The sequence below is a fragment of the Mustelus asterias genome, chromosome 12 (assembly GCF_964213995.1).
Source record: "Mustelus asterias chromosome 12, sMusAst1.hap1.1, whole genome shotgun sequence".
In the NCBI taxonomy this organism is placed as follows: domain Eukaryota; kingdom Metazoa; phylum Chordata; class Chondrichthyes; order Carcharhiniformes; family Triakidae; genus Mustelus; species Mustelus asterias.
Window position 1 is genome coordinate 80,783,053 of NC_135812.1, and position 27,463 is coordinate 80,810,515.

The 27,463-nt window shown below is 41.8% G+C and overlaps 1 protein-coding gene across 11 annotated transcripts in view; it reads left to right on the forward strand.

Moving 5' to 3' along the window:
- Positions 1–27,463, forward strand: part of tnrc6c1 (trinucleotide repeat containing adaptor 6C1) — a 175,764-nt gene that overhangs the window by 130,797 nt on the left and 17,504 nt on the right. For 4 of the 11 annotated variants that reach the window (XM_078225501.1, XM_078225506.1, XM_078225505.1 and 1 more), the window contains 9 exons: positions 2,923–3,089; positions 5,862–6,035; positions 12,745–12,885; positions 13,399–13,518; positions 14,695–14,778; positions 16,933–17,155; positions 18,640–18,807; positions 19,454–19,645; positions 21,938–22,087. In XM_078225501.1, coding sequence (XP_078081627.1) covers positions 2,923–3,089; positions 5,862–6,035; positions 12,745–12,885; positions 13,399–13,518; positions 14,695–14,778; positions 16,933–17,155; positions 18,640–18,807; positions 19,454–19,645; positions 21,938–22,087 — 1,419 coding nt within the window. The remainder of the gene's footprint in view (positions 1–2,922; positions 3,090–5,861; positions 6,036–12,744; positions 12,886–13,398; positions 13,519–14,694; positions 14,779–16,932; positions 17,156–18,639; positions 18,808–19,453; positions 19,646–21,937; positions 22,088–27,463) is intronic. The other 7 variants (XM_078225502.1, XM_078225512.1, XM_078225511.1 and 4 more) reach the window with 4 other exon arrangements.

Genomic DNA, 27,463 nt, shown 5'->3' on the forward strand with positions numbered 1-27,463 from the left:
TGAGATGCATTCAGGGATGAAGGGAAATGTAAATAAACACAACTGACTGGAGCCTGAGTAGAAATCCATAAGCTGTCAATGGAAGCCTCTTTCAAAGTTCTGTACTTTGAAATCGACAGAGATCAAAGGTTTCCAATGGGATAGAGTAGGTCTCAAAGGTTTCAGCTTGCTAGGAAGGCTCAAACTTCAAATCAAATTAATTTCCTCAACCCACTTCATTGCTCCCAAACACCTCCCAAATTCTTAAATAAAATAAACAGCTTGCTCCCACAAACCACATTCTCCCTTACCATAAACAATCCTGTAACATATTTACTTACAAAATAAAATCTTCATTCGTGCTAATACATTTTATGGAATGTACCTTCTTGTAGATTCTTTCTTTTATTTGGGGTCACCAGAATGCTGGTTGACCATCCTTCTCCGTCTCCTGTCAATACCCATTCCCCTTCCAATTCTTTTACACTTGAGTCACTTGTCACCAGATCCTTCCATCTGGTTTTAGGCCTTCCTCTTCTCTTTGTTGGCAGTCTCATTCCATCACACATCTTACTGCTTGTCCTCTTTCATGCCACAATAGACCATACCATTTGAATCTCTTCTCAGTTGCTTTCTTCGATGCTTCCATACTCTTCACTGACCCCCTCATATACTCCTTCCTGATCTTGTCCTTTTTCGCCACTCAACAGATCCACCTCAACATCCACATCTCATTGGTGTCCAGTCATGGTTCCCCTCTTCTTGATACCCAAATTTCTGCACTATATAAGACTGATTTCACAACTGTCTTCTAGATTTTTCCTTCCACTCGTAGTAGTTCTTTTCCATCATAGGGTATTTATTTTTAAAATTTTTTAATGTAGAGTTGATGCTGTCCATCTTCTTTGTATTACCATTTGGTTGCAGCGTGGTTGGACTTCTGGAAAAACAAAGCTCAGGCCTCAGTAAGATTGCATTTGATGTACATCTTGTACATCTGCTTTTCCTGCTAGGTGTTAAGATCATAAATTGTTGCAGAGGCTGATAGAAAACAGGAATAAAATTTATGTTGAACGTAATTCAGGGAATGAGATGTAACTGAATAAATGGGAGAAGGGCTGAAACCATATTTAATAAAAAGTGTCCATTAGCTCAATTGGTAGCACTCTCTTCTAGGTCAGAAGGTTATGGGTTCAAATGTCAACTTATAAATTAGGCTGACACACTGGTACAATCCAAGCAAAGTGCTGCGTCATATTTTACATGAAATGTTACAGCACCTATTTAACTTTTGGCTTAGGAAGTTGTTAAAGATCATGTAGTAATTTTAAAAAGGACTGACATTTATATCGTGTTATCCCTGTGGAGACCAACAAACCAAAAATGGTGAATTTACCAAATGACCCCAAGGAGTAAATCAATGGACAAGATTCCACTTCTAACTTTTATTGTAACAATCACACCTAAAATCAACATAAACTAAAGAATTAACAGGCAAACTGTAAAGTACACAACGGATAGATACATAACCAAGACAGTTCTTAGAAATTTCCTGAACAATCCCCTCAGCATATTTGTCATCAATCTCAGCCCCAAAGTCCTCTTATCATTTTCACTAAGAATTCCAGTTCCTCCACCCAGGATGTGATCCCCAGCCAAGGGCAGCACACACTAAAGAGTTCCACGGATATGGTCTTCACAAAAATTGCACTTAAAATGGTCTTAAAGGAGTATAGCGACTAATGTTATCTTCAAGAAAAAAACTACTGCTGCAAAAGCTATATATTTCCCATCATCAGCTCCTGGATCCAGCCTCCATCTTTTTCAGCCCGTCTGTACTGCAGCACTGGGATCATCTGATTTCAGATGGTGCTCTATATTTTCATCTGGTTTCAACCAGTTTCAGTTTCCCACAAGTATTGATTTCCAATCTCGGTTTAGTATCACTGAGAACCAGAAAGTGCTCAACTGGAAACCGGAAGGTGGACTTTCCCTTTTCAGTTTCTTTTCGGGCTGTCTCAAAAAAGTACAAGCCTTGAAACCACAGATTCCAACACAATAGCAGCTTCCTTTACCTCAGGACGTTACTCAGTGTATTATAGTCAACAAAGTACTTATCAACGTGCAATAGTAGGGTTTCTTGATAACATGACCTTCGTGCAACCATGTGGCACATGGTCTTCATTTTTCAAAGAAGTCTCCTGCGGTGTGGTTTATCAAATGCTTTCTGAAAATGTATAAGTACAACTCCATTTATTTTATCTATGCATTTTTATAATTCCACAACGCATTTAATTAATTTAATCAAGCATGACGTTTCCTTCAGAAAACTTACTAACACTTTTGATTGGTCTATGCCTTTTTAGGTGATTTGTTAATTTCCATCCATAATACAGTTTCTCGGAGTTTTATCTGCGAACTAAGTAAAACTTAATTAATCTATAGTTTTACAGTTTGCTTTCCTGAATAAGACTTTACCACCCTTACATTCTTGGGGAAAAAATCCCATTTACAAAGATTTTTAGAACAAATATTGTTTGTGTCTCTTCACATTTGGGTAGTGTTCTGGAATGCATACTGTACTTTAATGACTGTTATGCTTTGGGTAGTTATTTGATATCTTGCGTAGGCACCTGTACAGTTTTTTTTTACCTTCCTCTACTCTCTACCCCCCCCCCCCCCCCCCCCCCGAGAGATTTCTTCGCTTAATTCCACTTAAAACTCACCAGATGACCTGGCATAAATTGGGATGTCAGTGTATGGTGAATTATTAACACAATCGCATATTTTCCCTTCTCAGTGCTTCATACTCCATGGCCACCTGTTTTAGTTTCTTTTTGTGTGTATTCTTGTTATTTTACCTACAGTCACCAAGCAGTGTCTTTAGTTGAAGTTAATGTTTGTCTTCTGTTTTTTTCCTTTTCCTTTTTGTTTTATGTTAAGATGGATTTTCCCCTTTTCCAGGTGCTCTGTTGGAAAAAAAAGTGGAGATGGACAAACGTGGAATGGGAATGTCAGATTACAATGGAATAGTTTCTAAACCACTTGGTTGCCGACCACCTTCTATCCCCAAAGAGTCTTCCATGGATCGGCCCCCCTTTTTTGACAAGGTTTGTTTTGAATAAGTAACAGAAAAAGAACAAAAAGATGTGTTGCCTGATGACAAGTTCCCTAGACGAGTGAACAAAACTGATTTATGTTTTAAAAATGTAACTGCCAAGTTTAGGGGTTCTGATGGAATATTATGCACTGTTGTACACTGAGTAGAAAAGAATTGGCTGGGAAATGCTTGCCTCTCATGGCAATTCAAGTAACATTCAGGTCTCACTTGTAACCTGTAGGAAAAATCAAGTTTGCCTCCAGAAGTAAAAGTGTAAAGTTTTAATTTGGAGTTATTTTTTAAAGAGATTTATTCAGTCAAAGTCGAGTGAATCGAAAGGTTCTTTTTTCCCTCTCCCCTAGTTAAGTTGTCTTGTACTGTCATCAAGTTTGATGTGAAATTTAAACTTTGTTAAAAAAAAAGCACATGGGGGCTCTAAAATGAGTTCTTCTGCTAATGCAGAGTCAATGCGGGCGATTCTCCATCCCGCTGCGCTGGCTTTGTAGCACAGCGGGCGGGAGACTCGGGCGGAAGCTGTTTCGTGGGCTCACAGCAGGGCGCCATGGCTTCCGCGATTCTACGGACACCGGATTATCGGCACCATCAGCTCCACGCTAGAAATCATAATGTATGCAAATTTCTATTTAAATACAATTTCAATATCATTAGCAGGCCCGGGACCGAAGTCTGCAGGCCTGCTAGTGTCTCGCCCCCCTCGGTACCCCCCTCCCCCCCCCCCCGGGGGTGGGGGGGATCCCACTGCCACTCTGCATTTGAGGTGAGTGACAGAGGGAGGGAGGCCAGGGAGATGGGAGTGCAAGGGGGATGTGGGGGTGACTGCTAGGTGGTGGTCAGGGCTGCTGGCAGTGGGAGGGGGTGTGATGCATTGGGGCTGCAGTGGGAGGAGAAAGCATTGGGGCTGCGGTGTAGGGTGTGGGAGGGGTGTCAAGGCCAGCCCTGGCATGTTTGGGGGCCAGCGATTGGGCCATGGGGGGGTCACAGAGTATGGGAGATTCATTTTGAAACACCCGCCTAAAAAAACCAGCGTGATTTCCTCCAGTTTTTACGCGAATTCAACAATTAGAATTTCTTTGAGAGAATCACCCCAATTTTTCTTGTATTAAAAATTGGAAGTCTCACTTCATTGGTCTGTGAATTGATCAATATCCCCTTATGCTAATGTCTCAGAATATCACTTCAAAAAGTCAAAGCATATTGCTAACCTGTATTACTAACCTTTAACTCCACTTGCTATGGTTAAAATATTTAGTTGCATGTGACTCCAGTAAATTTGTATCTTGTGATGCAATGAAAGATTGTTCATTGCTCGTGATTTCATGGCTAAAGAGAAAGCTCTGGGTTTGCCAAACTTCAGTTTGACTCATATGTGTACTGATGATTGTAGTCGGCAGTAAAATAGGGAGGCTAATGATTTTATAGAGACCAAATTAAAATGAGATGGATACTCTTTACATTAAGCACATTATGAATCTTTCTCGAAGTGATTTTCTTCAAGAATCTGAACATGCAGAAGTCAAAGCCCTGAAGGATACCAGTAGATGCTGTCTGATATTTTTAGTGCTTTGAGTTTTGGTGTTTGTTTCTAAAATCATGCATTCATTTGACAATACCTCAGTTTTCACTACACATTAGGGTGTTACTTGGTACCTAGTATGCATGTTCTATTGTCTCAGTTATTGACTTTAATTAAGTTTTGCTTCATTGCAAGAGCTTTAGTTCATCTGATTTTGGTATTTGATATATTGGCCTTGGCTTGAATGTAGCAACATTTGGGTGTGCAACTGTTGCTCTTTCTTGCTTTCTATATTCAGTAGCATCTGTTCCCTTGCCTATTGCTTTTTTTTTCACCTTTTCTTTAAAGTGCCATAGGGATGTTTTCTATGTTGAAAGCTCTCTATAAATGCAAGTTGTCAGTTGCAGAACTTAATCTTTAATAAATGTGGTTGTTTAGCTAATGCTTTGGAAGAGATTCATTAGATTTTATGTACAATCATCAGTGTGTTCATTAACTGTTGTTGATTTTCTTAGTGCAGATCAAATATAGAAATATTTATTTTAGTGAACTATGTCAAAGACATTCAAGCAAGCTTTATGCCAAGTTAGCCAAAGAAGAACATTTAAGGTCTAAAGGCAAGGATATTTTGACTTCTCATAGGATAGGTTGAATGTTGCAGGAGGAATTTCATGAATTGTCTTTTTTTTTTCACTTAGTGTTTGTGTCTACATTTAACATTCGGCTGGTGAATTTTGAAGCCCATACCAAAACAATTTGTCAAAAGATATATTTGGTGTTCTATTTAAATAGGAGATTAATATATATAACCAAACTTATTGAAATGCGGGTTAAATGATTATTACATGCAGTGTCCCTTAAATATTGACATCCAGACCTTTTGGTTTGAGCATAATGTCCATGTTATGAAAGAGGTCATGAATGCACTGTCATTGTTATTCTGTCTTGCCTGCAAGGTGTTTGTTTAATATTGCAGTAATTGCTATTTTTAATCTTTACACATTTATCTTTGGCATGAAAAAGATATGTTATGCCATGCAACTTAACTCTTTTTTCTCTTTTTTTGTTTCCTTCTCTCTTTCTCTCTTCCCCAACCACTCCACCATCACTTTTGTCTTTGAAACACACGTTTCCATCATCCCTTTAACTAAAATTATTTCAAACTATGAAATCCCTGTCGTGTTATTGCTGTCACCTCCTTCGTATTTCGCTGATAATTGGTGCCATGCCATGGTTGGCACTGCATAGCTCACCCTATCTTTCTCCAATCAGGATGGCGGCCCAGTGGAAGAGTCCCCTACTTCACCATTTTTGCCTTCACCAAGCCTGAAGCTTGCCCTTTCAAACAGTGCACACCCTAATCAGGCCCTTGGTGCCATTGCCTCGGGGCTGGGCATGCAAAACTTGAATTCTTCTAGACAGGTAAGGCTGGCCATTAATGAATTGTTGCTTGCGCCTCCACAATGTTAAATCAACGAACTTCTGGAACTTGGAGGAGAAATGGTCTTGTTCTGCCCAAAAACTAAGAATTCCACCTGTCATGCAATTTTTTCCCAACTCGACATGATCAACTTAATCTTGTAATTTGTAATTTTGTTCTCAGAAGTCCTGCAACCCCATTTTCCTCTCCAGATACGACCACTTGACCAACTTAGAGGGAAATGAGCAGGCCATTTCCTTCCATTTCTCTACCTGTTTCACGCAATGATTTTGTGTTTGGGTTAACAAAATTACACTTTCAGCCTTTTACTTGTAAAATTTTTCCAACACAAGCCAGAGAGAATAGCATCTTGTTTGAAGATCTGACTGACGATTTTTGTGGAGAGCCTCAACGTTTGTTCCATTTTAAAAAGCAATCAGTTCATACGTACTAACTGCAGGGTGGGTAAATATAATTGTATTTTTTGCTACTCACCAGGATACACACAGCATTGTAGAGAAGAAGTCTACATTGGTATTGCAATATTACACCTTAAGTGACAATCTTGCAAAATTTTGTATTGACCTTTGATGGATCTGCCATTTCAAGATGTTTGCTTAGTTTTGTAGATTAAGGTTGCCCTTCCAATATTTCCAAAATGATGCTGAAGTCATGGAGTTGTGCAAAACCTTTTCAGGAATTGGGTTTGTAAATATCATAGCATTTACTCTGCATCTTTAAATTTTGAACATTAAATAAGAAGCTCAGATTTAGTCACTTCCTTTAATCATTTATTTCCCTTTTATAGTCCGTAGCACCAGAATTTTTTCAAGTGTTTTTAAGGGTAAGATCAGTTAGAGCTTTAGATAGTAAAAGAGTTGAAGGATATGGAATAGCATAGGAAGGTGGAGGTGAGGAACATTATTAGCCACAATCTTTATAAATGGTCTAACAGGCTCCAAGGGCCAAATGGCCAACTGCAGCTGGTATTTCTTATGTTGTGTTTGCAATGGTTAGGATTCTTTTAACTTGTGTAGAGCTGTATATTTGAATAATTCTGGCCAATGCTGGTAAAATTGTTTTGTTTATTGAATTAGCAACACTCTTGCTTCGGTTAAAGAGCAGCATAATGGCATAGTGGTTTAGCACTGCTGCCTCACCATGCCTGGGACCCAGATTCAATTCCGGCATTGCGTGACTGACTATGTGTGGATTCTCCCCATGTCTGTGTGGTTTCCTCCACGTGCTCCCACAGTCCAAATATGTGCTGGTTAGGTGGATTGGCCATGCTAAATTGTCCCTCAGTGTCTCAAGATGTTATGGAATTCGGGCAGAGAGAGCATGAGGTTCCTGAACAAATTGGTGCAGAGAAGGACAAGGTATTGGCAGCCTTTAAAAATGGATAAATCGCAACGTCCAGATGAATTGTGCCTTAGGCTGTTGTGGGAGGCAAGGGAGGAGATAGCAGGGGCTATGACCCAAATTTTTAACTCCTCTCTGGCCAAGGAAGGTGCCAGACGACTGGAGAACAGTGATTCTGCTATTTAAGAAGGGGTGTAGAGATAAATCAGGGAACTACAGACCAGTGAGTCTCACATCAGTAGTAGGGAAACTATTGGAGAAACTTCTGAAGGTGAGCATCTATCTCTACTTGGAGCAGCAAAGCTTGATCAGGGACAGTCCGCATGGCTTCGCCAGAGAGAGATCATACCTAACAAATTTGATTGAATTTTTTGAGGAGATGACCAGGTGTGTAGATGAGGGTAGTGCTCTCGATGTGTTTTATATGGATTTCAGCCAAGCATTTGACAAGGTTCCACATGGGAGACTTGTAAAGAAGGTAAATTCACAGGGTATTTTGATAAAAGTGAATTCAGAATTGGCTCAATTGTAGGAGACAGAGGGTGATGACAGAAGGCTGCTTTTGTGACTGGAAGCCAGTGTTCAGTGGCATACCCCAGGGATCTATGTTGGGCGCCTTATTATTCGTCATTTTTATAAATGACATTGACTATTTGGGGAGTAAGATTAGTAAGTTTGCGGATGACACAAAGATTGGATGGGTGGTTAACGGTGAGGCGGAGTGTCTTGGGCTACAAGAAGATATAGACGGAATGGTCAAATGGGCAGATAAGTGGCAATGGAATTTAATCCTGAAAAGTGTGAAGTGATACACTTTGGAAGGAGTAATTTGACAAAAAAAATTCAATGAATGGTAGGACACTAGGAATTTCTGTGGAACAAAGGGACCTTGGCATGTTTGTCCACAGATCTCTGAAAGCGGAAGGACATGTTGGGGTGGTGAAAAAGGCGTATGGGCCTTTATCAATCGAGGCATAGATTACAAAAGCAGGCAAATCATGTTGGAGTTGTATTGAACTTTGGTGAGACCACAACTGGAGTACTGTGTGCAGTTCTGGTCGCCACATTATCGGAAGGATGTGATTGCACTGGAGGGGGTGCAGAGGAGATTCACCAGGATGCTGCCTGAGATGGAACATTTAAGTTATGAAGAGAGGTTGGATACACTTGGATTGTTTTCGTTGGAGCAGAGGAGACCGAGGGGTGACCTGATTGAGGTGTACAAGATTATGAGAGACATGATCAGAGTGGATAAGACGCAGCTATTCCCCTTAGTTGAAAGGTCAGTCGCAAGGGGACATAGGTTCAAGGTGAGGGGCAGGAGTTTTAGGGGGATGTGAGGAAAAACTTTTTTACGCAGAGGGTGGTGACGATCTGGAATGCACTGCCTGGGGAGGCTGGTGGAGGCGGGTTGCCTCACATCCTTTAAAAAGTATCTGGATGAGCACTTGGCACATCATAACATTCAGGACTATGGGCCACGTACTGGCAGATTGGATTAGGTGAGCTTCAGGTGTTTCTAATGTGTCGGTGTGGGCTCGATGGGCCAAAGGGCCTCTTCTGCACTCTATGATTCTATGAAGCTGTAGGTTAGGGGAATTAGTGGAGTAAATACGTGGGGTAACAGGGATAGGGCCTGGGTGGGATGCTCTGACGGAGAGTTGGTGCAGACTTGGTCCAAATGGCCTCATTCTGCACTGTATGAATTCTATGATCGACAATAAGTTAAAAGTACTATCACACCCTCCCTCTATAATATCCCAAAATGCCCACAAGTTTGACATTCCCACCCTCCTGCCCAACAATAGCAATTCAAGATTGTTTATCTTGCTGATGCTCGAGCTGCTTGATTTAGATAGCATGGTAACAGTTTGCAGGACAGCACAAATGATAGTCTTGTACAAATTGTTGGAAACCACTTGAAAGGATCATCTTGTCTCCTTTTCTGTGCATCTGCACCCGCTGCATAATAAACTTTTCAAGCTTTGTTTTTAATGCACTCTTGGTTACCATACCACTTTGCATTTCTGTCAAGAGCTGAATACTTCTTTAGCTCTTTTCCATCATTGAAAATGTTGTAAGTAGGAAAAGTGTATTTATCTGCATGTGTGTGTATTTAAGTAAGAACAGAGGCCGGAATTTCGGGACGGGTGAGGCTCGCAGAATGGAATTCTCCGTTGACCTCGAGCGGGATTTTACGATCTCACCTGAGCGAGGTCGTAAAATCCCACGCAGAGTTTGACTTTGACTCAGGAGAACGATAGCTGTTTGCTCACATGGCTGTGAAAAATACCTCGATTGCTTTACCACTGGGCACATTTAATTGCAACCTTAACTTAGCACACTCAACAATGTTGAACAAGTTTCCCTTGAGATTCTATCAGCCATCTGTCTTTAAACCATTTTTTAAAAAATACAAATTTGTTAAACTTCCATGTATAAATATGTGCTGCTTGGAACATTTGAATTAAATATATTAAAGGATTGAGGTTCTTCTTTATACATTTACGGGATGTGAGCGTTGATGGCAGGGCCAGCATTTACTGCCCGTCTCTGTGGCAGGTAGGTCGTGCCTTACTAACCTTATTGAGTTTTTTGAGAAAGTGACCAAGGAGGTGGATGGGGGCAAGGCAGTGGACGTGGTATATATGGATTTTAGTAAGGCGTTTGATAAGGTTCACCATGGTAGGCTTCTGCAGAAAATGCTGATGTATGGGATTGGGGGTGATCTAGGAAATTGGATCAGGAATTGGCTAGCGGATAGGAAACAGAGGGTGGTGGTTGATAGTAAATATTCATCATGGAGTGCGGTTACAAGTGGTGTACCTCAGGGATCTGTTTTGGGGCCACTGCTGTTTGTAATATTTATTAATGATCTGGATGAGGGTATAGTTGGGTGGATTAGCAAATTTGCTGATGACACCAAAGTCGGTGGTGTGGTAGACAGTGAGGAAGGGTGTCGTAGTTTGCAGGAAGACTTAGACAGGTTGCAAAGTTGGGCCGAGAGGTGGCGGATGGAGTTTAATGCGGAGAAGTGTGAGGTAATTCACTTTGGTAGGAATAACAGATGTGTTGAGTATAGGGCTAACGGGAGGACTTTGAATAGTGTGGAGGAGCAGAGGGATCTAGGTGTATGTGTGCATAGATCCCTGAAAGTTGGGAATCAAGTAGATAAGGTTGTTAAGAAGGCATATGGTGTCTTGGCGTTTATTGGTAGGGGGATTGAATTTAGGAGTCGTAGCGTTATGTTGCAACTGTACACAACTCTGGTGCGGCCGCACTTGGAGTACTGTGTGCAGTTCTGGTCCCCACATTACAGGAAGGATGTGGAGGCTTTGGAGAGGGTGCAGAGGAGGTTTACCAGGATGTTGCCTGGTATGGAGGGGAGATCCTATGAGGAGAGGCTGAGGGATTTGGGATTGTTTTCGCTGGAAAGGCGGCGGCTAAGAGGGGATCTTATTGAAACATATAAGATGATTAGAGGTTTAGATAGGGTGGATAGTGATAGCCTTTTTCCTCTGATGGAGAAATCCAGCACGAGGGGGCATGGCTTTAAATTGAGGGGGGGTAGTTATAGAACCGATGTCAGGGGTAGGTTCTTTACCCAGAGGGTGGTGAGGGATTGGAATGCCCTGCCAGCATCAGTAGTAAATGCGCCTAGTTTGGGGGCGTTTAAGAGATCCGTAGATAGGTTCATGGACGAAAAGAAATTGGTTTAGGTTGGAGGGTCACAGTTTTTTTTTTAACTGGTCGGTGCAACATCGTGGGCCGAAGGGCCTGTTCTGCGCTGTAATGTTCTATGTTCTATGTTCTTACTGCCCTTAACTAACAGAAAGCAAAGAGTGGGGTAAATAGGTGTTTTTCTGGTTGGCTATCAGTGAGTAGGTGTGCCTCAGGGATCAGTTTTGGGACTGCAATTGTTTATGATTTACATCGATGATTTGGAGTTGGGGACTAAGTGTAGTGTGTCAAAATTCGCAGATGACACTAAGATGAGTGGCAGAACAAAGTGTGCAGAGGACGCTGAAAGTCTGCAAAGGGATATAGATAATCTAAGTGAGTGGGCGAGGGTCTGGCAGATGGAGTACAATGTTGGTAAATGTGAGGTCATCCATTTTGGTAGGAATAACAGCAAAATGGACTATTATTTAAATAGTAAAAAATTGCAGCATGCTGCTGTGCAGAGGGACCTCGGTGTCCTTGTGCAGGAATCTCAGAGTTGGTTTGCAGGTGCAGCAGGTAATTAAGAAGGCAAATGGAATTTTGTCCTTCATTGCTAGAGGAATGGAGTTTAAAAATAAGGAGGTTATGTTGCAGTTGTATAAGATGCTGGTGAGGCCACACCTGGAGTACTGTATACAGTTTTGGTCTTACTTGAGAAAGGATATACTGGCACTGGAGGGGGTGCAGAGGAGATTCACTAGGTTGATTCCGGAGTTGAGAGGGTTGGCTTAGGAGGAGAGACTGAGTAAACTGGGACTCTCATTGGAATTCAGAAGAATGAGGGGAGATCTTATAGAAACATACAAGATTATGAAGGGAATAGATAAAATAGAAGCAGGGAAGTTGTTTCCACTGGTGGGTGAAACCAGAACTAGGGGGCATAACCTCAAAGTAAGGGGAGGCAGATTTAGGACTGAGTTGAGGAGGAACTTCTTCACCCAAAGGGTTGTGAATCTGTGGAATTCCCTGCCCAGTGAAGCAGTTGAGGCTACCTCATTGAATGTTTTTAAGGCAAGGATAGATAAATTTTTGAACAGTAAAGGAATTAAGGGTTATGGTGAGCGGGCGGGTAAATGGAGCTGAGTCCACAAAAAGATCAGCCATGATCTTATTGAATGGCGGAGCAGGCTCAAGGGGCCAGATGGCCTACTCCTGCTTCGAGTTCTTATATTCTCCATTTCAGAGGGCATTTAAAAGTCAACCACATTGCTGTGGCTCTGGAGTCACATGTAGGCCAGACTGGGCAAGGATGACCGATTTCCTTCCCTAAAAGACATTAGTGAACCAGATGGGTTTATGATAATCGACATCGGTTTCATGGTCATCCTTGCACTTCGAATTCCTTTATTGAATTCAAATTTCACCATCTGCCATGGTAGAATTTGAATGTGGGTCCCCGGTTCCTGCCCTGGGTTTCTGGATTACTAATCCAGTGACAATGTCACAATGCCACTCTCAATAAGATTGGTTATATATATCATGAAAATGACTACTGTTGAAGTTATAAAATAAATGAAAGAATGGTAATGTTCCACTGAAATTTTAGTGTAAACCTTCAGATGTGTGTATGATTGATTGTTTCCCTATGTGATTGTCTAGTAAAAAGGTATTCTTATGAATTTGCAGAGTGGCAATCTAGGTATGTTTGGCAATAGTGGAGCAGCACAAGCCAGGACCATGCAGCAGCAACAGCAGCCGCCAGTGCAACCTCTAAACTCATCCCAGCCTAGTCTTCGTGCTCAAGTGCCTCAGTTTCTATCCCCTCAGGTACGTAAAGTTACTCATCATGAGTCGCCAACTGAAGCATTCAAGTCATACCTACCACTTTTTCTAAATTCATAAATTCACTAGCATCCATCTAATGTTAGTTTTGGAGGCCATAGGAAAAGAATAGTATATATTGCATAAGATTTCTGAACCTTGATACCAATGTATAATTCATTTTAATTGCTTATTTTACTTATTGCTGGAGTAAAGAATGAATAAATCTGATTTTAAAACATATCAATTGCCTCAAATAAAAGTAATTAAAATTTTACTGTTACATTCATCTGTTTATCAAGTTAATGAAATTGAGATATTTGGGCTGTGCCAAGGATTTGAAATAGCATTTTCTGTAGCACTGTACCATTGATATTTGAAACAAGATTTTAAAAGCTGTGCAAATAGTTTTAAAGATGTTCATAAAACTGAAACTTTTAAATAATAAGCTTTCAGGAAAATATGAAATCCTGGACTTGAAGATTTATAAATACTTAAATATTTTTGTGTTCATTGAAGGTTCAAGCACAGCTCTTGCAGTTTGCAGCAAAAAACATGGGTCTCAACCCTGCACTATTAGCCTCGCCAATTAATCCTCAGCATATGACTATGTTAAACCAACTCTATCAGCTGCAGCTGGTAAGTAATGTTGTGACAATCATTTTCCTGGATTGGAACCCTCAACCACAGTGATAATTTATGGTAATTAGAAATTCATTTAAGTGCCAATCATATGTTAATTTTTGGGTTCTGCAGGATCAATTCAGTTTTCAAAATATGTATATGTTTTCCATGATGACACTCCATAAAGGGATTCCATGCACTAGTTTGGATTCTCTTCCATAGTTTCACACCCCACCGTATTACTTTCCTTTAGTCAAAAAAGAAAATTGACTTGTACTCCATACTTTCCCAATGTCACTGCCATTGGCAGGCAGGCTGGACATTTTAATTGCCACCAAAAGTTCTGAGCTTCAGAATTTTCCTTTTTTTCTGAGATGCAGCACTTCTGTCTAGTTACAAAGATGCGCTTACCCATTTAAGGGAGTTGGAGTACCGTGAGCAAAGGAATCTAACGTTCTACTAGTATTAGCTAAAGAGGGTGGCACAGTGGTTAGCACTGTTCCCTCACAGCACCAGGGACTCGGGTTCCCTTTCGGTCTTGGGTGACTGTGTGGAATTTGCACATTCTCCCCATGTCTTCACGGATTTCCTCCACATGCTCCAGTTTCCTCCCACAGTCCAAAGATGTGCAACTCAGGTGGATTGGCCATGGCAAATGCGCAGGGTTATGGGAATAGGGTTGGAAGCAGTGAGGGGGGCCTTGGGGAAGGCCTGGTGGTGCTGGGTAAGGTGTTCTTTCAGAGTCGGTGCAGACTCGATGGGCCGAATGACAACCTCTTGCACTGTAGGGATTCTATTGTTATTTATTGGAACAGAATATGCCACTATTAAGTGTGCTTTTTAAAAACTAATTATGCTGTTGTAAAAATAAATATGCTGGTGCAGAAGTTGTACTGGAATCTTTGGAAACATTAGTGTGAAGAAATTGACCTAAGTATTTTCATCATAAGCAAATCATATAACATTAATTAAATCCATTGATTCCAAAATAAAACGGAGTTTGTCTTCAATTAATCAGACTTTCAGCAAGGATTCGGGAAAGAAAAGGCAAAGAAGCAATAACCATAGAAACATAGTGGTATAAATCAAGCCAGAAATATTTTTTGTCAGATTGTTGAAGTGCTTCCAGAATTCACTTGTCCCTCGCTTTGAAGATTTTACTCATTTTCATTTTCCATTTTGCGCTTGCAGGCCTACCAGCGTTTACTCTTCCAGCAGCAGATGTTACAGGCCCAACGTAATGTTTCTGGAACCATTAGACAACAAGAGCAGCAAGTAGGTATAGTTAACTGGCAGCCACTTGCTCAACTTCAAGACATTTCATGGACCATGATACTGAAAGGAAACTTTTTTTACTATAGCCAACCTACAGATAAAGATCTGGAATTAGTAATCAGAAAACAAATATGTATTCTCTGCACAGCATGGATTAATGTAATGAGCAGTTTTTAAAGTCGCTAAATTATCTAAACTCCAAATTTCTCCCCTATTTATGCATGGGAGAATATAATATGCAGCCTGCTTTTCTTCACTGTTTCATCAGTATTTAAATAGAGATGATTCTCAGTAGCTAGTCAATGGTAAAGCACAGTTGAATTGATGCACTCTTGACAAGGGATGGCGGAACAAACTTTTGTGTTTTAAATCCCTTGGTTCCAAATCATTCAGTAAATCTGTGGAATCAAGTAGAAGACAGAGTTGAAAATAAATCCTCACCCAAGTTGATTTTCTTCCTTCACTGCACCCTGAAGAAGCCTCATCTGGAAATGTGGCTTTAATCAAGAAAACAACACATTTAACCTGTAGGAAATACAATATGAAACTTCAAAATTTCAGACAGGGTTCTACTACCCATTAAATATATTAAATTGCAAATTAAAGATTTCAGCCTTTCATGCATGCAAGTATAAAAACGTTCTTACAAATCCTTGGGAAGCAATTGAGTCCTTTGCTCATTCTGGAAAATATTCTGCAACATCTTGCCATATTGTACTGCTTTTCAACCGATCTGAAGCTATTACATGCACTAACAGCTGCATATTTTCTCATGCATAGATAGTGACCCCAGATTTAGCTGTAATAATCATGATGGGACTGACTACGCTCACCATTAATATAGGGCAAATCTGGTATCAACTTTCGGAAATCCGGATGTGTTATCAGTGGTACCCTGCTCCTCCAGAGTGTGCAATTGCATTCTTCACTGATAGATTAGGCATAGTAAGCACATGAGCTTGGGGTAATTAGTCACTAGTTTTGGTTGAAAAGTTGGGGCTTGTGCATTCAGGCGTAAGAGTTCTTAACAGTGTAATGAGTGATGATTATCATTAAACAACCTTTAGCTCTGAAAAATTAATTTTGCTAATGTGACATCTCATTCACTCAAAATTAATATTGCAATTTTTTAATTTAAAAAAACATAAAATTTGTTTTTCTATTTACCTTTCATCACCCCTTTGTGTGTCCCAATATTTTTTTTTTTGCTTCTATGTTTGTAATGAGGATTCTTCAATCCAATTGTTTGAAGAGACCTCATGTCCTGACCCCTCGGATCTCTCAAATCCCTTGTAGCAGACACTGCTGTGGAGCCACTTTTAGCTGAAATCCCCACTTAAACCTGTGAAAAGTCTCTGGGCAACTGTACATGATGTGAATGGCAAAAACTGTGCCTTTGTAACGGAGAAGAAAATCTGGCCTAGTATAACTTTTAAAATATTAGATTTTTTTTCAAATGAATTATTATCAGCCTTCCAAGAAACTACATGAAACTGCTTATTAGAAATAAGATCACACCATAGCCTGGTAGCTATTGGTTTGCTTAATAGATCCTCCAGGTCATTGTTCCACATGTACAAATTGTTTGATCAAATCTAAGTTCAGCAAGAGACCTTTGTTAATGGGCCACAGCTGGCCAAAAAGACAGGGCAATCACGGAGGCAAAACTGCTGGGAGCAGCCTCCATCGACAACGGGCCCATTCATGGGCTAGCAGCCCACAGGGGTACATGCTGGACACAGGTCTCCTATCACCTGTTAAATCAGAGTGATAGTGGGATGAGGCCTTTAATTGGGCATTGATTGTCCACTTGAAGGTCTCAATTTGGCCGGGGTAGACCACCCACCCAATGCCTCCTCCGCCACCTGTAGAATTGAGGTGGGCATAGGTGCCATATTTACAGGTCCACCTGCCAGTTTCCTCACCTGCACGTAGCCTGTAAAATTCAGCCTAAAATTCAGAATGCGTGACCTACTTAGCAAATTTAATGTAGATGACAATTCAATAAAATATACGTAGCTTTGGTAAAAATGGCGCCTCCCATTCTATTAATTAGCTATGTTTAAAGCTGAAATATGTTAAGAGGGAATTGGGACTTCTGCTCACGGCTAGTATTCATACCGCTTCTAAATACTTGGTTTTCTTTCTTGACAGGTTGCACGTACAATCAACAACATGCAGCAGCAGATCCAACAGCACCAGCGGCAGCTGACCCAGGCCTTGCTTATGAAACAGCAACCACCACATCCACCATTACACCCCTCTGCAGGCAAAGTAACCATTGATAATCTGAGTCATCATCCGCCTCCCAGCCTTTCAGACCTGCAGACCAAAGAACAGCAAACATCACCCAATTCTTTCCCTGCATATTCCTTGGGTAAGTGCATTGCTAGAACGAAAAATAGTGCATTAATATTACTAGAATTGTTTTCTTTGGAAAATAAACAGCTGCGCTTATGTAAATATACTTCGAACAACATTGTAGTTTCAAGGAAATTACCTGGACATAAACTAATTATGTTTCTGGGATCTGGTTGTGGATATATTATTGGCTGTCATCTTTGCCTTTAATTAGAGCAAACTACTTGAGCTGTATTGCAGATTGGGGTGTTTTAAGGATATGCAAGGAATGCAAGCACATTCATCCTGTTTCATCTCCGGTTTTAACATGCCATCTTTCAACAGTTGTAAGCTCCATTCTTATTAATGTTTGTGTTTTGGCAATTCAAGCTGTACCTCAAATTTTGCTCCTAGTCATCATAGTTAGCCTTTTCCAAAACTAGATCAGTCGGCTTACAATGAAATTGAGACATTTGGTAACATTAATGGTACTTCACAAACACTTCCGTGAAATAGAGATGTTAATGGTTGTATTGTATCAGATATATTCATTTGCTCATGTTTGCAACTGGAATTGTTTTAGAAGGATAGGGCATAATTCTTCCACTTGGGCACCAAGCCCCAAGGTGGAGGTGGGAACATGGCATGTTTCCTGCTGCAGAAGCCAGTGGGAAAACACGCCAAATCTTCTGGCCCCAACCTCATTAATTATGCAACTGGATGTTTTGTGCCATATTCCATGGCAGGGCAGGCCTGATGATGCATAGTCCACCCTTGTATTTGGGTGCCACATTGAAAAGGCACCCAACATCACTGACCGACGACTGAAGAAAGATGGTGGACCTCCTGAAAATGAAGATGAATCTTCGGGAGCACTCAGGCTGGATGATGGACTGCCTGAAAAAGATGGATCTCGAGGAACGCTGTGGCTGGGAGATAGAACGGGTGGCACGGTGGCACAATGGTTAGCACTGCTACTTCACAACACCAGGGACCTGCGTTTGCTTCCTGGCTTGGGTCACTATCTGTGCAAAGTCTGCACGTTCTCTCCGTAGCTGCGTGGGTTTCCTCTGGGTGCTCCAGTTACCTCCCACAGTCCAAAAGACATGCTTGTTAAGTGCAATGGCCGTGATAAATTCTCCCTCAGGGTAACTGAAAAGGTGCTAGAGTGTGGCAACAAAGGGATTTTCACAGTAACTTCATTGCAGTGTTACTGTAAGCCTACTTGTGACACTACTAATTAAATAAGTAAACCTTCCAGGACACCGACTCGGGAAAATCCACCTGTACTGCTGTGGTGCTCCAGGGTTGCTGACTTGTGAAAGTTCTTGGTTCAGGTATGAAATGAGTTCTAACATTGAATTGTATTTTGCTCAAAGAAAAATTTCACTACTACTTGGAAGCTAACCTCTGACTTTCTCAGTTGATTAGATCAGAAGTTTATGATGAACAAAGTATAGATGGTTTGTGAAGGGAATTACTTAAACAAGCTGAATGATCTCTTATGTTTTTCACTTACAGCTGGATTGATCCCGAATATGAATGTAAACAACATGGAACTAAGTGGTGGTTTATCCTTGAAGGATTCAGCTCAAGCCCAATCTCGATTGAGGCAGTGGACCCACCCAAACTCTATGGAAAATTTAAGCGGCAATTCTTTATCGCTGGACCAGAACCAGAGCAAGCATGGTAAGAGCCCTAAAGGGCAGAGTACTTGCAAGCCAAAATCCTTCATTGGTCAGTTGGTTTTAAATTCTTGCAGGAGCTCAATAGACTTGCTGGAAAATGCAAGAATGTAGCGATGCCGATTTCTATGAATGAAAATAGGCTCAGTTGCACTTTGATTGGCTCTCTTGAAAGGCTCTACATGTACATGTTTCAAATTCTGAGAACATGCTACATCATTTTAAAATTAATTAAACATCAAACTGACTTCAGTGTCAGATTCAACACAGCAGTTCGTTTTCTTGTCTTGCACATTCAGCTAAAGCAGAGGACAAACTTGAAAGCATGCGATGATGTCTTTTAGCCCTTTGAGTACTGAATTTTCTTTGCAAATTTCAATTGGGACAATAGACCACAGAACATTTCTTCAGTTGTGATATTTTCTAAGTTAACTGTGATAAATTGTTTTACTTTTGTTTTGCCTATGAAATTTGTTTTAATACTGTAATAAAGGAAGCAATAGATCATCAAAGTCTCATTCTGACTTACATCAGCATTTAGTAAACTAATTGGGTCTAATGTAGCTACTGTGAGATTCAGAGTCAGGTCCATAGCAAAATGTTTTTATATCCATGACCTTGCCTTTCTGTCCCACTTGACGCATATTCAGGTGCTATCCCTGGAGGTCTCAATATTGGTCCAACAAGCAAGCCCTCCCTTGAGGACTCCTACAGTCCATATGATCTGATAACCAGCAGTGAGTCACCAGCCAGTCCACCGGTACCAGTCAGTGATAGCTGGACACGTGCCAAATCCCCTGCCGATAAGATCTCAAATGGCTCCAACATTAACTGGCCACCAGGTAAACCCCAAAGACTGGCAAAAAGAAAATAGGTGTTAAGAATGTTGTGTTTAACTGAGACCTGTATATTTATTACACATTGAAAGAAATTAGTAAATTGAAAACAGCTGCCAACTGTGTTAAACAAGATTTGCTAATTTAGTGCACATATTACCTAATAATGTCAGTGAAAGATGTCAGTCAATTGGACCCCTTTAATATCTTTGGGATTAATCTGCACCAGAGGAGCTTAAATGTGTAACAAGAATTTTTGAGTAGAATCCTGAAGACATAGCTGCACTATATTAGAGAAGTTGATGTAGTGATAATCTAACATTTTAGCTCTGGTCTTAACAGCTGATGTTCTCTCCTGGATTCCAGTGCATGCCATCTCATCATAACATAATCACATGTTTTTTTTTTAAAAATCCTGTACCTACATATGGGTATGAATCCAGGCATTTGTTGGAACATATTTCCACAAAGAACAAGCTAGGTATAATGTGCACAACCAGATTATGTTTTCCACACACCTATTTGATGCTTCATTTTTCTCAGTAAGTTAACATGCCATTGCACCTATTGAGGCATGGGTATTGTGACATAAGTTGGAGGAAACTGAACCAAAGTGTGCAGTAAGCATGGCCTGGTAAGCATGTGTGAAGCAGTGTTTTTTTACCACCAACTTTGGATTGACTTTTGAGTAAAGTGATCTTATGAAATACACTTTGCTTGAATGCCCCATTTTATTATTTCCAATGCAGTTTGGCCTAATTAATTTTCTGATCAACTTTACAAAATGGAATATTAATATACAGCTTTTTCAGTCTTGCAGTGTGGAATTTACTATCATTTTGATCACCAATGTTTATTTCGCTGATGCATTAACAGAAATTTAAAAGAAAAAAGTTACTATCTTGAAAAAGATTAAACACAGCTGTAAGGTTATTAACTTGATGTGTAATGTGGTCCTTTACCACCTAACAGATGTTGCATTCGTAAGGATGATACTGCTTCAAAAGGCCACTGTGGTTGAGCATTATTTTGAAATGCAACCATTTGTATAGGTTAATTTCCAAAATGATAGAGTTAAAAGGCAGATTTATTTTCAAATGTGTTGAATGTATCTGCAAAAGTTGTTGGTTGCAGTAGTTCAGTATTGATTCTCAATGTTGTATCATATAGAAGGCTGTTATGGGGTGCCAGCAGTGGCATACTTCTAGCTTGAAAGATGTTCTCAATTTAGCATTTCTTTTACAAATCAAAATGAGAGCTCCACTGTGACCGTGCAGTATTTTAATTACATGTACATCTGTTTGGAAAAAGGCATTGTGCTATCAAATGATGTGTGGCTGGCCTTTTATTTTGCAGTAATGCTTAACAATGTATTTCTGGATGAGATATTTCATTGCCAAATATTAAAACAATAAAGATTGGTAATGCATTCCAGTAACTAAATCTCAAGGTTCAAAATGTTTTGTCCAAGAAATATATACCAGTATCTCGCACAAAAGAAAATACTGATAGAACATTAGTTGTCAGAAATTTTAGATCCGTACTATCAGAAAAATGGACCATGATGTCAAATACTACGTCAAACAATTGTTCAGGCCTAAAATAGCCATTTTCATTTTAGCTTTTGTCATGTTAAAATTGTGAAGGAACAATTTGACAGCCTCATTAGGATAAAAATATCACAACCTAATTTTCCATGCATTTCTAGTCGGAACTATATTATGTAGTATTTTAGAATGTGATTGTTGGGCTACTCACTCAGCTTAATAAATCTGCTTAGTAATCTTATGAACAGCTGATTGGAACAAACTACAATGGTCGCAGCTTCCATTCCCAGTGTTTGTTGAGTTAGCTGATCTCTGCTGGGCTGGCATTTGGGTTCAGTGTTCAAGGAGTGGCGAATCAGCAGGTGATTTTTCTCCTGATTATTCTCCAGCTGGTTGTAATTATTTCAATGGACATTAGGGAGGACAGAATCAGATTTGGCTATAGTGCCCTTCAGGTTTGAACGGTCTGTTGATGCTCACTTAAAGAAGTCACTTGGCTGAGGTGCCAAAGGGCACCAGGAAGCTGACAATAGCCCAGCAAGGGGCCAATACCTTAAGGAAATGTGGGAATGAAAGCAAATTCATAAAAACACAAAATATTAGCTTGTGGAATCAATTTTATTAGTGTAGCATCTTATTTTTTTAAACTTTAGACAAAACTATTCTGTAATTAAGTAGTAGTTTTAACATGTGACTACTAAACTGCTAATAGTGATTTACTGTTCTACTGCCTACTTCCTAACTACTAAAGAGTTTCGTCCTGGAGAGCCATGGAAAGGACTACAGAACATCGACCCTGAGACTGATCCTAATGTTACACCTGGAAGTGTCCCCAGTGGACCTTCAATTAATACTACTATCCGGGATGTGGATCGCTACCTGCTCAGGGACAGGAGTGGAGGTAAGACAGAATAGGACTGAAATATAGTACACAAAACAGACTATGCAAATTACACATTGCACAAGATGATTATTTTTTGGTTTCCTCAAGGAAAAATTACAACACATGTTCTATTTATAGGGAAAGATGTCTATAAAATGCTCAACATTCCTGATATCAAAAGGTCCCGTTTTCTTAAATTTAAGCTTTCTTTTGAAATAGACCTGTTTTATTCAACCATTTTATGAGTCCCGGTTTGGAAACTAAAACTAATTTGGTCCTAGTTTGTAAATGCACTTTCAAGATTCGCTACAATATGCTGAAGTAATTTGCATGCAAATACATCCATGTCTGTTTGTTTTTACATGTGTGTCTGTATATATATATATTTGTATAATATGGATGTTGCTAACTTTCAAATATGTTAAAGAAACTGGAACCTGTACACAACATCCTAGCACTGTAGTTCCATAGTCATGTGATGACTTAACTATATTTATAGATTTACTTGTGCGACAGAGGAAAGTGGATTTGAGGGAGAATATCATCCACATTCTCATTTAATGGCGAGCAGACTCAAAGGCCGGTTGATTACTCACAGTTATGTTTTTATGATCTTGGCAATAATGAGTTTCTTGTAGAATCTGAAAATCCAGGAGTAGATTTTTGCTAGGCATGTGCGCACCCAAACCGAAGTCTGTTAAATAGCGGGTGATGACGTTGAGCGCATGCTGACGTCATGCACTCACGCAATATTTCACAGGCGCAGATTGGGTGCGCACCCTGCAATAATTAGAGAAGTGATGAAGGGTATTAAAATGGGTATTTGCCCGTGTCATCTTAAGCTTGTTGCATGGACAACGCAGGCAGGTGACCCATCTGCAATTATCCTTTTTAATTGAAGTTCGGGATAAAAGGTTCCTACTGGCAACAGTGGATGAGGACTTGGGTGTTTTAGGGATGAGGTGAGGTGCTGTTCTGTGGTGTGTCAAGTGTTGTTTTGGTGTTGGGCACGTCACTGTGGAGGTCCAATGAAATTTCTGTTAGCTGGCACCTGCGGTTTGGATCCCTCTGTCACCCTTTTGTGCACGGTGAGCCCCATTAGTCAACCTGCTGATGAGGCAAGGTGGTCGCAGGCATCCCCCACGGGCAGACATTCAGGCACAGGATGATCAAGGCCATCAGAAGACCGCCTCAGGAGAAGACGTGATTACCCAGCTGCCAAGGTGGACAAGCAGTGGTCCAACTGCCTTGACATGACAGGGATCCAGTGCCACAGGAGTCTCCAGCTTTCAAGGGAAACAATAATGAGTATCTGGCAGATCATAAGGCCCAAGATAACTTCCATTTGTGTGGTTCTGAAGGCACTCAGATCTTTTTGCCTCGATGCTTCCAGGGTGCTGTGGGTGATCTCTGTGGAGTACTATAATCAGCTGCATGAAGCTATGTCAAGCTGGTCACTGACGCACTGTTCAGGCATGTGAGCAGATTCATCCATTTCAGGACAGGTGAGGTCAGCCTGGCTGAGTAGGAGAGAGGTTTCACAGCCATAGCTGGGTTTCCCTGCATCCAAGGAGTGATTGATTGTACTCATGTGGCCATCAAGGCGCCATCTGGCCAGCCAGGACCCTTTGTGAACAGAAACGGCTTTCACTCGAACATTCAGATTATGTGACCACAGGATCCAGGTTCTGTAGGTGTGCTCCCATGATTCATGCATTCACTGTCACTTGCAGGTGCCCAGGCTCTTTGCTACTCCAGCTCATTTGGTTGATTGGCGACAATGGTTAGCCACTGAAAAGGTGGTTGATGATGCCTTTCAGATGACCAAGGACTGATGCAAAGGAGCGATATAACCACTGCCATGTATCCACAAGAGTGGTAGTGGAAAGGGCTATCGGCCTGTGGAAGATGGAGCTGTGATAGCCTGCTGCCCTCTTACAGTCTCGCTGTCTCAAGGGGAGAGCTTCTTGAGCAGGAGGATGATGATGCAGCACTACCAGCCTCAGACATGGACACAGATGAGTGCTCCCATGCTGATGTTGAGCAGCCAAAGGCAAGAGTGACCAGGATGCAATGAGTTCCCAGAGGGGCAGGGACAGGAGGAATGTGCTGATTCAGTGGTTCTTCAGATAAGCTGGCGTGCTCTTTCTTCCGGCAGTGTCAATGGGCAATACCATCGTCCCAAACACACCACTCATCCATTCCATGGGGCCAATCCCACTCAATAACTTTTGATACCTTGGATGTCTTTGATCAAGCAACGATTAGTCTGACACCAATGCGCCACAGGACACATCCTGGCTTAAATGGAACATGATATTTAAGGTGATAAATTCAGAGATGTGCAAAAAGAAGGTTGATCCACACGGATCATAAATACTTCCATTTCAAAGAAATCAGTAGCACCCAGCGCGGACCCCTGCCTATACCTAGTGTCTGTAGCTTATGTTTTTGGGTGCTGCATATAGATGCCTTCACCACCACCCCTTGCTGACAGTAGCATTGGAAACAGGTTACTGTTCTCGTTGCCCTGGTGGCAAAGATGGCCTTGGTGTGGCCCTCAGTTCAATGTAGGCTGTGCAAACATTGCCAGGAAGGGTTCGCACTATGATATGGCCAGGCAACCCTCAGTTGCTGTGGACTCCTGGGATGGAATGGAGACTGGCAGAGAGACTGAGGAGCTGGTGCTCTTGTCCGGGGCTCTGAGAGAGGAAAGGGGTCCACAGACGGTGGCTACCTCATCCACCGTTCCGAGGTGAATCCTCAGCTCGCTGCTCACCAGTGAAGAATGGGTAACCACGAGTGACACTTGTTGACGCCTTGTTCTCCCACACAGGTACTGACCTCAGGAGGTCAATGTCTGTGTGAGGGCTTAAAGGTCCAACTACAATGCCAGTAGCACATGATTAAACTTGTGGAGCTGTCTCTCTGAGAGTCACCAATCTCTCAATGGATGAGGCTGTGCACTCAGAACTCAGGGTCAACACACATGCTTCACAAGGACTCCCCCCATGACACAGACCATAGTACATAGACCATCCGGGATCTCCATCAGATCTTCACGTGTTTCCGGCCAGACATCCAGCATTTGCCACCTTGTGGAAAACTCCAGAGGCTCATCATCTCTCTCATACTCAGCATGGTCCTTGTCCCCAGCAGATCCGATCACTGGCGCCCGAAACATTCCCTACCTCCGCCACCTACCCATGTAAGTGTGAAGTGCCCTCACCACTGTGCCCTAGCAACTCTCCTGACACGGTAGCAGCCACCCGCATGCATGTATCTGCGCTGGTGCTGAGAACTGGTCTACCATTTATGCACCCACAATGTCTCGGGTGTCGAGCCAGTGTGGCGGGGGAGTGCATCGGCTAGCTGGCTCTGGACAGCTCATCTGAGGGATGGAAACAAAGGGTAAGATTCATTACTTGTATCACAGATTTACATTTCTGTGCATGCTGGACATTGCAATTGGCCTCCATTGCATCGAGGCTTCTCGATGCCTGGCATATAAATGAGGTTGTTCTGACGGAGCAGAGCTTCCATCATCACCTTCACCCTAAATGCCACATGCTTCAGCCCAACAAGCTCTTAGCTTAGAGACACTTGCCATTCCGTGACCTCCTGACCGTCCTGCTCCTAGGCTCCCACCTCATGGCTATTAAGGATCACTAGGTTTGGCACCCTCTCACCAGTAGTGAATTGCTCCCGATTATTGTTGCTCCATTTCTCCTGCAGATCTGTGTAGAGCTCCAATGAGTGCTGAAACTTGCACCTCGAACACCATACTGTCCCCCCACCCCAAACTCAAAACGCCCAACGGTTTGAGAACATTACCATCGCTCTGAATGTCTGAACCTTTGAACCAGAGGCTGCTGATTGATATATCCAGTCTGAGGAGACACATGCACATGTGATCCAAGACTACTTGAGATCCGCACATGATCACAACCACGGATGGCCACCCTCCTCACTGCCCCATTGAGCACGATGCCCACTCTGGACTCTCCCCTGTCGAGTGCAGAAGATCATTGAACCTTTCCTGGCACTGGTTCTAGATTCTCCGGACAAGGTCGTTGCCACTGACCTCCACTTCTACCTATACACAAGCCACCTTGTTGAGGTGTAATGGCCTCATCCTCCCATCCCTCCGCATCAGAACATCCCTCCTTGGCCCTTTCCACTCCATCTGACGAAGGAGCAGCACTCCGAAAGCTAATGGCATTTGCTACCAAATAAACCTGTTGGACTTTAAGAGTTTTAACAACACCAGGTTACTGTGTTTACCCCAGTCCAACGCCGGCATCTCCACATCCTGACTGCCCCCACCAGTGCTCCAAAGCAGCCACCTGAGAAACGGCATTTGTTGGCCACCCAAACTTCCCTCCTGTCTGCTGTGGTCTCCTGCTCCTGCCATAGCCCTCACAGGTATTCTTCTGTGGCCTGCGGAGGCCACTTTTGAAGCTTGCAGCGTGGGCTGCTGTTGTCACAGTACCTGCCCCAGCAGTTCTGCTCCAACAGTGATTCACAGTGGCAATGCAGTATGCGAGTTACAATTGATTGAGAGAGGGAACGGGATTTGCAACCGCTTCCATCTCCGCCTTCAGAGCGTACCCTCAAAGGCTAAAATTCTACCCCAGGAATTTACTGAAGAAATAAAAGTTTCTTCAAGGTTCATGGTTTAAAACAAAAGAATTTTACTACAGCAAAACCAAAGAATGTAAATACTGCCAATTACACTATTTTAAAAGTCAGTTAGGTAAAGATATTCAAAGTACAAGGAACGCAGAAGCTTAATATTTTTGACAGCTTCTTAACTCATTTTTTCTTCTGCATCCATTGACTTGCACCCCTAAAAAACTCGAGTCAAAAACTTAGCAGAAATTGGAAGATTAATCACTCTGTCTGAATAGGGTTTAAAGATTTGAGTAAAGGTTGAGATTTCTTGGGCCTTACTGCAAAGTTTTATCTCCAAACCTCATCCAGTCATCCCACAGTTGTAGCACAGGCATCACTAGCATCTTGAGCATAGCTACCTCGGTCCTAACTTCGCTGTTCTGATCTTTTTGAATCTGGAGTTTTGCACCTAAAGTTCACTCTCTCCCCCTGTCCCCGCCATTCTGTCTCCCCCCCTCCCCACTCCACCTACCTCTCTCTCTTTCCTCCCTCTCTCGCTCCGCCCATCCTGTGTCGCTTTCTTGCGCCCATACGGCCTGTCTCCCTTCCTCCCCACCCTCCAGTCTTGTCTCCCTTCCTCCCCACCCTCCAGTCCTGTCTCCCTGTCTCTCTTCCTTCCTCCCACCCCACTCCTTCTCGCTCTTCATCCCTCCCTCCTCCCTGTCCCCCTTAGCTTGGCTATCCCAGAACTCTGATTTATTATTAGTGTAGTCCTTCAGT